Raw genomic sequence first — 12,023 nt, forward strand, 5'->3', positions numbered from 1 at the left:
TGTGAGCGACAGAATAAAATAAAATGCAATACGGTGCAGTTTACAGGTACATTACCGAGCTGGACAGACGGCATGGGCCAAAGGGATTGTCAGAGGAGAAACTTTCATATCTAGTATGTGAGGTTTTTTTATTATCTTTTCTTTGGCAGCGATGATGACGCACAAGTATACAACTGGCAGTGTTAATGTAATAAAAATGGACATCTAAATAAGTGCTTGTAGCCCTGCTTGAACTTCAGAGAAATCACAGTGCTGGTCAAATAATAGAGCAATCACAAGAGCCTATGCAGCAATGGTGTCCCACTATGGATCATTATTTCAAGAGAATTTACTGTGAGACAGACTGTGGGCAGGCTCATGTGTCCACACAAGATAGTATAGGGGGTGGAAGGCACCACCGAGCTACCTTGTACCAGCTACCTCTAGTGCAGGAGGGGAATAACGAAAGGGTGGAGCCTTGGCTTTGCTTCCAATGCATGAGGCGACATAGCTGCACCAGATACAGCCCTGGCACAGTGTACTCCCGCAACCAGAGCAGCCGGGAGATTGTGACTCAATAGGTCATAGGTGCAATCTCCCTCCAGGGCCGCACGTATTGCCACTAGCTCAGGGAAGATTGTTAACTCATGATCTAGCCTCGTATGAGGAATAACTTTCTACTAGCTAGATTATGGTTTGAGGCTTTAAGTCTCAGAGGTCAGTTGTCTACTGGAAGCTCTACTCCTTGGAGAAATGTGGATGTGTGCCAAAAATGCATCTGTTGAGGCTTAGATTATGGTTTCCAATAAAGATGTTGAAAGTACCTGTTAAAATATGTGTTTCTTGCAAAAATCTTTAATTCCTATTTCTAAATTTAAAACTGTCCTCCTGTTTATTATTTTAATCTTATGACCTCACATTTTATTTAAAACCCACCATCAACTACTCTTTTAAAATATGTATTTTTAAAACAATAACTTCCTATTGTATTTAATTATGCAACATTTTTCAGGTGTTTTCTTCTTGTAAAATAATAGCCAAATGCACAATGATGAAAAAACAAGTAAAAATTTGCCAGTTGCCTAGATAGCTAAATAGTATTTGTGCTTAAATAACCTTTGTGTTTACCATATTCAAGGTATTTCCACATGTATAATAGACAAATACAAAGAAATATTGTGGACACAGAAGTAATCTTATCGGTTCATCTCAGGTAAAACTGGCAAGTTTTTAAAGGCCACAGCCACCCTTGTATGTAGAAATATAAAGATGAAACAAATCAAAGTTACACAGCAGCGGGTGTATGAATATATCTGGATTTTTAAGAGCTAGTTAGACTTAATTAACCTATTGGTCAATGAGATCTAATGGATTGCTTTAGCTGAAAAGCCTCCCCCCCCCCCAGCTTTTTTCCCCTGTGTATTTAATTAAATGTATCCATGACAACTAGGATTCCTCCATTACTAACTGCCCGTGTTTCACATCTTTGCATTTTCTAATGGATGATTTTTAAAAAACTAATAAGTACATTCTATGGGTCACAATTTTCAAAACGTCACTTTGAGTTTTTGAGGATTTTTAAGATGGTCCCAAATTTTGAAAAAGACAAAACTACTGGCATCATCTGAGAAAGTCACCCACATGTATAAAACCTTCCTGTTTAAGACACATTTAGATTTCCAAGGAGAAATGAGCCTCATTTCTATTTTGGGAACAGAAATATTTGGACCTGCCTTCTCCAGACAAGGCACAGGACTGAAGATATTGCAGACAGAATATAATGGGGATGCTTTAAGATCTGAAAATTGCAGTATCTGGATCATTTCAATACACAAATGGATGAAGTGAGTGAGATTGCCTCCATAGGGCTTAGAGGGGCAGCAAGAAATGCAAACGGTTAATAAGAAATCAATAATATAAAACGGAGGACTGAAAAGCAGAAGTACATTCACTAGTTCTGAGACTGAGATATACTTTCATATCCCACTTCCCAAGCAAATGGTGGAGTTACAATGATTGGTAAGATTACATCCTATTTCTATAGATAACCTGAAGATGAATGAAGCTAAAATGTGCTCCTGAGCCACTGAGCCTTGTGTGAGTCAATTTGATTTTCTCTCTCGATTAGTGCCTAATGTATATCACAGCCTGTGAGGAAAGGAACTGAAGGGGACAATATCACACAAGATTCTTCCTCTTATTCTATCCTCTTATATAAAAAAAATACAAAGTGAGCCCAACTTGGGTGATTTTCTAGCTAACCTGCGGTGTTCATACCAACAGAGTTGAAAAACAATAGAAATCTAGAGACAATAGAAATAGCAGGCTCTGACAGCATGATATGCCCTTCATATTTGGGCATCTGCAGCTATGTATTCCTTTACAGCAACATGAAAGTAAAAAGTTCCCACTACTAGGCAGCTGGGTCAGCTGTCCAAGTAACAACTAGGAATGTTTTGATTGTGTATTCTCTACACTAGTGAGGGTTCATAAATATCCAAACTGCATAAGCTAGATCCTCTAACCAGTATTTTTTGGGGGAGGAGGGAAAGGGAGGAAAAGGGATCTTCAGAGCACCCAGAATAGCCTCATCTTCACCTTTCCTTTCCTGGGTTTTTTTTTTAACTCCATCTTAAAGGAATATTAGTGTGGCTGAACTTTCAGCTAAAGGACAGAATGACAGTACAATATATCATCACTGCACTTTATCATCATCATGCAGACAAAAGTTTATTGTTGACATAGGGCACATTCTGGACAGTGTAGTACAATGGCTTTCCTTTTAAAGTACAATAGTTGTTCTTGTGTTGTTTTCTCTTCAGGAGATTGAAATTAGAAAATGGTGTTTTTATTGGGGAAGAGAGTGCTGGGCCCAGTGACCATGTCATCGGATCAAAGATTTGGTTTCAGTTCAGAATGCTTTAAACCTGACACACTTAGTGGGGCTTGGCCATTTTCATAAACTGTTTACAAGCCGTATGTCAAAGATATTTTGTGGAGTCTAGTCAAATGGGATAGTAAAATTAAAGATGGCTTGGAGCAGATTAGCTTCAGCTTTTCTTTATTGCAGTGCAACTATTATAAATGTCAGTACTTCACTCACTCTACTTTGAGTTTCACCAGCTTAATTTCCCCCTCTGGTTTGCATTCCAGGACCACTTATTGATTTAACAAGAATTTACACATTACAGGTTTAAAATGCAGATGCCGGAGTGAGCACATTTCCCATTCATGATTCAGATGTTGCCATTTCTGCCCTAAAAAAACACCCGTCATGTTAGCAAATTATCTTACCGCATTTTTATGCAATAACAGAAATTCAACTCAGCAGCAAGACACTGTACACAAAAATAACTTTCTGTCCTGAGTTTTAAATGCAGGATGAAGGATCACCTGGCCTTCAGGGCCTAACCCAAAATCCATTAAAGACAGTGGGATTTTCTCACTGAATCCAATGGGCTTTTTGGATCAGAGCCTCACTGAGGACATAAGAGTTGCCTTATTGGAGCAGACTAGTGGGGTCCGTGTAATGCAGTGTCTACCTCTGCTGGTTGTCTATTCCTGATGCGTCACAATAAGAAGACACCTACCCGCCCGCCAATTTTGCAATATTTTAATATGGAAGGTTTAAAAAAAAAAAAGATTTACTGGTTATCAAACTTTATAGGTCCCTCGTTTTATTCATCCACCTTCCCTGCTTTTGACATGCAGGGGGTTCCAGGACTCAGACTTCAACCAGACTTGAACTTGGTCAAGTTTTTTCTGGTGTGGACTTTTTAAAACTCTTTTGTGTGTAAGTTTCTTATCACAAGAGGAATTAACAATTGACCCAACGTTCTGTTTGGTTTTCCTTTCAAAGCCTGTGTCACAGATCAAAAGGAAACCCTGCTATTATTTAATGTGACATTCCCCCATGGTAACAAAGAAATTCAGCTACACATGACATTTCATGGCTTGCATTCTCTTTTGGCAGCCTGCATGGCTACTGCCTGCCTATTTTGGTTTATTATTACCCTTTGCTTCTATTTCTTGGTCTCCAGGATGGGCCAGCAACACAGAGACCCACAACACTGGCTCTTCGGCTGTAGCTCACCATTGGGGCGAATAGAACTCCCATGCAGTCCTTACATTCAGACAAGGTCTCTGATCAGCTAAACTGTCTCATGCCTTGACAGCCTGTTCCAACTCCTATTGAAGTCAGTGGAAAGGCCTCAAAGGGAGTTGGATCAGGGCTTGAATGAGTATTGGGCAAAACAAACTGGGATTGAGTTGGGCTGTCATTCAATGGACATCTTTTCAGCACAAGAGGAAGATAGATAGATAGATAGATCTACACACACAAATATGTATTGACATTTATTTTTATTTTTGGGAAAAGTCCAAATATGTATATATTTTGCCCCATATTAGACACCTTATTTTTTCATTCCTATGTAGCACAAGATTCTAATTTATAAAAAAAAATTGCATTAGTTCATTGTTTGTAATAGGCTATGTGAAATTTTGCAAGTTTTCTTTTTTGTTTTTTCCTGTTTGCAATAAAGGAAACATATAATTATTCTGTTCTCATTTTTCTTTACAGAGCTGTTACAGAACTAATGTTCAGTCTCATTGATTGCTACTGTTACTGCTCCATAATACATTAGGATATATTCTGCACTTGATGTGTGCATGCAGCGTCTACTGTTCTTTAAGCTCCTTGACACATTACTAGCCTAAAAAGGGTACCTTCTCTCAGTTTATAATTACAAAACTACATACATGCTGCATAATACACTATCCATCACATTCTCTGAATACACTGTAATGCCTCAGAAGCTGTACTGTCAATGCATAGTGGGGGGAATTCACCCTAGTATAGAGAGCCTGCACACGCCCCCTTTGCTCAAGTGAAGGACTTACATGGTGCAGAGGAACTTGAGTAGGCCCTCCGCACTGAGTTGTATTTCAGTCAAAATATTGTATACATCAATGTATAACATTTTCTGATCTAAAATAGCTTTGGATCTGATCCATTTCATCAGTACAAGCAGGATCATAACAGTGGTTTAATAAAATAATTATGGGTCCTGAAGACCCATAGAGCTGATATGTGAGTGGAAGAAGAAGGATAGTTCTATTTACATGCTATCAGATCCAAAGTATTCAGTAACCCACTAAGTCAATGGGAGACCATGATAACTGTCCTTGGATAATTGATGGAGAGAATAAGCTTATAAAAGAAAAATTTCCCCTTACAGAAGATGTTTTCCTTGTTTTGTTCTGTTTTTCAGTTCACAGCTATGGTGCTTTCCAACAAATCTCATTACAGTTTTTAACAAATCTCCTTCCTTTCAAGTTTGACAGTGTTAATAAAAAGCCAAAGTTGTGACAGTTCTGCTTGTCGATTCTCTGAGTACTGAACACAAGAAGGAAAACTTGATGCCAGTTAACCACAGGAGCTGAAAACTCAGAGAGTAAATACAATTATTGTGCTGAAGCAAGAAGACTTGAAATTCTGTCCACAAAGCTGGTTGTCGCCCTCTTTTGTGAGTGAGCAAGGAAACTGTTAGGCCATTGTTTTCTTTCTGTGCCTACCAGCATGGACCATAGATAGGAAATTATTAATGGGTTTTTAGGTAACTGGAAGTAGAAGGAAAAGCACAAATAACCCCCCCAATTCTTTTTCCCTTTTCCTTTTGTAGGTTTATGTAAATGGAGAATGGGTTACCAGCATTGGAGAAGGAGGTAGCTTTGGGGAGCTTGCATTGATCTATGGAACACCAAGAGCTGCCACTGTCAAGGCCAAGACAGACCTCAAACTTTGGGGCATCGACAGGGACAGCTACAGACGCATTTTAATGGTGAGTTGTAAATGTAATGACTTATTCACATTACTGGTATTATTAAACATTTTATACAGCGCCATAAGTGAGCACAACATTTATATTTTACACTCAAAATATAGCAGTGCTAAAACCTCTGCAGCTTAAGGTTGTAAAACAAACAAATGCACATTCAAATAAAATGATGGGTCTCAATTCGACTCAGAAAAAAGGGAAAGGCAACAAGATTTAGCAGAATGAGCAGGGGGGTGTGTGCCAGGAACCCCTGAGTACTGCCCCATCATGCATAATAATACATCAATAATTATTTAAAACCATGAAGCCCTCAAGAGGCCCACATTACTCATCTAAGCTATCACACATTGTCTTATTGTTGTCGGTCCCCTCTTACCCTCCCTCAGCACCGCCCCATGTTTGGTGCCTTGTGTTGTCGTCATTCTAACGTACACTGTATGCTCTTCTTGGCAGGAGCTCTGAATGAAATCCTGGCTCCATTAATGTCAGCAGGAAAATTCCCAGTGACTTCAGTGAGTCCAGGATTTGACCGCCCTCCCCCCCCCCAATCTTTGTTTGTCTACGTAGTGCCGTGTATATCCATGGCACAATATACATAAATAACACTGCACGGCCCTAAAACTGCAGTAGCAGCTGCAGAAAGCTGCTAACACTCTGGGACTTGAGGGAAGGATTCCTTTCCATCCCTCCAGTCTTTGCAGAGAAGCCTACAACTCAAGTTGGACCTTGAGTGGTGGGTTTATAATGGAAACTTTGACACACACTTAACTAAAGCAATGTCTTAACTTTCACCGCAATTATTTGTTTTTCTGATGTGAATGTACATACTCTTTTCTCCTCCACAGAATATTCCCTTCCTGCCAGTAGTTTACACTTGAATAATGTTTTTTAAAGCATCTTTCTTGATAAGAACTTTTCTTCAATGGTTACATTATTTCATTGTGGCCTGGAGCAAATGTTACTGTGCTTTCTTGGTAAGGAAAGAATGTGTATTTAAAATATATACAGTACAAATGGAAGTACTGGATAACTTAAGAGTTTAGTAAGGGGATACAATGCCTTTCAATGCCAGGTCACTAGTTCACATCCAACCAAGTTCAGCAGTGACCTAATATTTATACCATTTGATGACTACTGGGTACCTGAGTGAAGTGAGTTAGTGGCATATATCTAGTTCTTCATGAACTCGTGTCCACATCACAAAAATCACCATCACCACTATCACTCTCAGTAGAGGAGCTGAAGACTCACTGGAGAAGCAGATGAAATTATTCTTCCATCCTTAGAGGTAGGGTGGCCCCTCTAGCACAGGATTGAGGTGCATCGACAAGCAGCCTGCCATGCTATTGAAGATATTGTCTCAGTTCTGTGGATGGACAGGATGAATACTATTTGAAACCTTCTTAGGACAGGAGCAGCATTAATTGATCTTAAATAAGACATTTTTTCAAAATAGGAAGGAGAACATAACTTCTCCATTAGTACTTGAGTAAGGCAATCAAGACGGGTATCTAGAATACTGCTTGAGATGAATCTGCTTGGTGTGAATAGTGTTCAAAAGTACAAAAGAGAAATTCTGCAGGAGAGAAATAAACAGCATAACTAATGTGTTCCCTGACTTTTTAAGAAAGGCTTTTTAGTTTTTCCTTTAATCTATCTAATGTAGTTACACCAGAACAGAGGAGAAATCATCAGAGCTTTTGAGGCCACTTTGGTCTCAAACTTGATGAAAATGGCAAGGCAAGCTTGTGAACCATTCAGGTTTGATCACTCAGTCAGGGTCAGATGCTCATCTCAGTTTGATAACTATCTTCAACAGTTGGATGAGCATTTCTTGTGCCAGAAGGGATTTTACTAAAAAGGCATATAACCTGCAGCTGAGGAAACTGCCCCTTTAGTGCTGGTGCAAGTATGCTGAACATAGACACAGCTTGAACATCGTGAGCCTCTCTCTGATTATAATATACAGATAACTGCCTTTAAAATGCATTTAGAATCCCTTGCTGCTTTCAGCAAGAAGATTTTGTTCAGTGTACGAGCACTTTGTCGTTTATACATTGGAGGATACTTTTTTTAAAAAATTGGTCAAGTTGGTGCCATTAGAAATGGAATGTCTACTGCACTGCATGAGAGAGTTGATCAATATTTTAGATGCCCCGCATTGCCATTTTTATCCACTTAAGCATCTCAATGATACTTTTATATTTACTGTATCCATAAAATGTAACTTTTTTTTCTTGGAGTGGACTAACCCCCATGCAAACAGTGCAGCTAGCTTTTGGTTTCATTTGCCATCCATTTGTTGCTTCAGGCTGTCTTGAAAGGACCATGTTAAACCAGATGCATTTCTGCATATTTCATTGTCTCTTTCTAGATAGCCTAATGCTTGAGGGTCAGATGTAAGCTCACTCAGCTGACTGGGATAATGGGAAGCCTCTGGTCAGTTCCTTCAGTTGAGATTTGTAAAGAAAGTGCTTGGCATTCATTGCTGTCTTTCACAAAACATTATAACCTGAAATTCTATGGGGTAAAATAAAGTTCTTCTAAGCCACTCAGTCCCCCCAAATGTTCCTCCTGCGCACACCACCCAGTTCTTTAACCTTGTTTCCTCTGTCTAGGAAAGTTATCAGTGCTGTATGTTGCATGCCTTACCCATGTAACATGTTTGTGGGGGTCTTTGATTTCATTTTTCTATCTTCCTGAGTGTGGGTAGTGAGGAATCTGTGGCTTGGGATTCTCATGTAACTTAAATTGATAAAATATCGCTGCTGTCTTCCTTGCCATTTGAATTGAAAACCGTGGGGAGCCTCCCAGGATAGCAGACAGAGAATGCCAGGATAAAAGGAGACAAATGTCCATTTTCGAATGGTGCCCCTATATTAAAACATCAAGTCCATCCCCCAACCAAATCAGTCCTTAGGTTGAGGACATGGCACACATTCATCTGTTAAAAAGGCGTTGTAAGTTATCCTTTCAGAAATTAATTTACCCAGATACCTGGCTGCTATAGGGAACAAGTTATAGGGTGGACACACAAACTTCGGCCTAGTCAGCCACAACATTGCTGAGATGGTCCACATGAGCCATCTTGCCAAGTGTGATCTTCTCACCTCTGATATGAATGGCTACAAACCCCAATGCCCTTTGTCCTGCAGTCGCTGGGTTCTGTCTGTGGCACAACAAGCCGGCCCTGCTGATACACAGTGAGTTATGTAGGATTGGAAGGGATTTCCTGGATTATCAAGGGTCGCAGGCAACTCCATCATATAATCCCATTGATAAATTTATCAAGCTGCATTTTAAAACTAGTTAGGTTGTTTGCTCCCATGACTCGTATTGGGAGGCTTCTCCAGGACCTCACCCCTCTGATGGTTAGAAACCTGCTTCTAATTTCCAGCCTAAATTTATTCTTAGCCAGTTTTTAGCCAAGAGCGATACTATTGGGACACAACTAATGATCAGTCAAGGTTAGTCCATTCCTACTGTAATGTCTGACTTCATTTATGTCATTTTGACCTTGTTTTGCCAACAATGCTTCACACTGCTTTGGATCTGAGAACATTGTTTTTTTAACAAGTGTCTTTTACCACTTAGAAGAATGAAGTTAGATCAATTGCACATTTCTATACACTGTACATTGCGTGGTGGCCAAAACATAAACCAAATCCAAAGCCTGCATTCCATTTAACATCTGTGCAATATAGCAGTAGGATCTTATGGTGTATTTTGTTTTCATGGCTAGTATGCATTGTTTCAGTGACTTTTTTCTGTGCTCCAGTAAGAATGTACATTCTAAGCATAATTCAATATCAGGTTTACGCAGAGATTAAAATGGAGATGGAATGGTCACCATTCCAGCACCTCCTGCCAGCTGCATACCTGCCAGCATAACCCTTTTATTTGAAACTCGAGCCTTGTTCTACCATTCGGTAGCCCTTTGTTTGGCTTGTCATGCAAGGCGGGGCTTTTTAGGAAATACCCAATCAACTCCAGCCAGCCTAGTGTGTACTTCTGGGGGGGGGGAAAAAAAGAGCTGGAGAAGGAAAGCAAAGAGGCGAGCAGAGGGGAAGAAAGAGAGAGATTGGAGTGGGAAGAGAGAAAGTAGAGGAGGAAGAGGCAATTTGAGTAAATGTTTGGGGGCACCAGATGCTGTGGCCTACCCCAATGTATACAGAAAAATGACCAGCCCTAAGCCATAGAACCTGTTTGCAATCTTGATGGCATTTCTCTTTCACAAACTGCGTGCTGCTTAAGATAAGTTTGTAGCCTGCTAAGTCTTGAGCTCCTCTAAACTGAAGGGCTTTGAACCCCTTTCTGAGATAGAGTTGGTTAATTGATCTGGCCACACTTCTACTGACTGACACCAAGAGGAACACTGTAGTTTAGAATTTAAAAGGAGACCAGGCCCTCTGTATTAAAGATGATTCCTTGTAAATGGGAACAGTAATCTTTTAAGTATGAGCTTGTTAATGAGGATTCTGCTTTAGAAAAGGAGGGAGTGTAGACTTAGAGGGAGGGTGGAAAGAAGCAGAAGGAGGTGGAAGGGAGAAAGAGTTAGGTATTAATCCAGAGATGGAAAAGACCATCAGCATTAGATCAGCTAATCAAGCTCCCTACCAGTGTACAATTGTTCCCTGGAGTACCTTAACTTTTATTTTTATCTATCCCAGTTTTAAGTGTCTCAAACAATGAGACTTTCCCCACTTCCTTTGGGAAACTTTTCCACAGGCTAATAGATTTCACAGTCAGGAAGATTTTACTGATATTCATCTTAAATTACTCCTTTCTTAACTTCCTTCCATTACTCCTAGTTATGCCTTTGTGTACCCTACCTTGCAGTTCCTTTCTCTTCTTGGAGTTTACAACCTTTAGATATTTGTAGACCACTATCATTTCCTCTCCTTAAAACCCTCTTATTTGTTGATCAGTTAAACTACACATTTAAACTGTTAATATTTCCTCATAAGTAATTTCTAAATGTTTCATTAATTCTTTCCTGAACTCCCTACAATTTGTCTATGTCTTTCTGGTAAGGAGAGACCCAGACAGATCACAACATTCTAGGTGTAGTTACACCAAATCCAGATATGTTAAGACTATTATCTTTCTGTCCTGTGTATGATGTCTTTGCATATTCAGATCAAACTTGTGTTGGACTTGTTTTTGCTGCAGTATCACATTGCAAACTCACGTCTAATTGACTGTCCATAAATCTCTTTTAGCATTACTACTTTCCAGGTTTCTCTTTCCTATTGAATATTTTGTGCCTTGGATTACTTTCCCTTAGATCTCTTAGCTATATTTTCCAAATTGAATCTCATTTTTTTTGCTACCCCTGTTTCAAATCTCTTTAGGCCCCTTGGTGGTATTTCCCTGTCCTGCCAGGTTTTCACAATGTTTCCCAACCTGCAGATTTCATTAGTGTGTTATTGGCTAGATAATTCTCCTAGATCATTAATGATGAGTTTATATAAGAACAGACCTAACACAGATCCCTGCAACACTCCACTTGACACCTCTCTGATTGTCAAGTAGACAGGAAACTAATAGAAAGTTATAGCAATGCACCAGATTATGATTGTGTTCATATTCTGTCTGATTTACATAAACTCTGTGAGTAACATTTTTTTGACAATCCAGTGCTTTTTTAATATCAAGATATATTACCCATGATACTTTTTCTTCATCCACTGATTTTGTCAGTCTACCAGCCTTCTACCCCCTATCAAACAGTGGCCAATACCTGGGGCAGGCTACTATACTAAACGGACTAGTTATAAAAAGCAGATGAGATGGCACAAAACAAATGGAAGAATGTGAGGAGAAGGCTGGAGATGGGGATTAAGGGAGGCAGAGAAGTAGGAAATCAAAAATTCTCTCTCTGCCTGTGTTCCATGTGGTATAAAGGTCAGCAGTACTAATCTGAATACCAGAAAAAATAATCATGTGTAGTAATGTTTTCTCTAAAGCACCCCTCAGCCCCACCCTGGAGGCAGTCAAAACACAGAAAAACCTTCTAAAGTAAAAACAAATCAATATCTCGAGCTAAGTTTTATGCCCATGCCTGGGCAAATGTGGTGAGTGGTCTGTAATTGGACAGAGTGCAAGAGGTGATAGACAACTGGCATTGCCTGAGGAACTTCCATGAGGGGGCACGGCCACGCCCAGTTCTCCTGATGGACAGTCCTGGGGGGTCATGCTTGC

The 12,023-nt window shown here is 39.7% G+C and overlaps 1 protein-coding gene across 2 annotated transcripts in view; it reads left to right on the forward strand.

Annotated features, from left to right (window-relative positions):
* The window catches only part of PRKAR1B (protein kinase cAMP-dependent type I regulatory subunit beta), a 112,154-nt gene that overhangs the window by 61,502 nt on the left and 38,629 nt on the right, over window positions 1-12,023 (forward strand). For both annotated transcript variants that reach the window (XM_067550915.1, XM_067550916.1), the window contains exon 7: window positions 5,664-5,822. In XM_067550915.1, the coding sequence (XP_067407016.1) occupies window positions 5,664-5,822 (159 nt within the window). The remainder of the gene's footprint in view (window positions 1-5,663; window positions 5,823-12,023) is intronic.

This window comes from Emydura macquarii, unplaced genomic scaffold (genome assembly GCF_026122565.2).
Source record: "Emydura macquarii macquarii isolate MOO-44397 ecotype Brisbane River unplaced genomic scaffold, CSIRO-AGI_Emac_v2 contig_1348, whole genome shotgun sequence".
NCBI lineage: Eukaryota > Metazoa > Chordata > Testudines > Chelidae > Emydura > Emydura macquarii.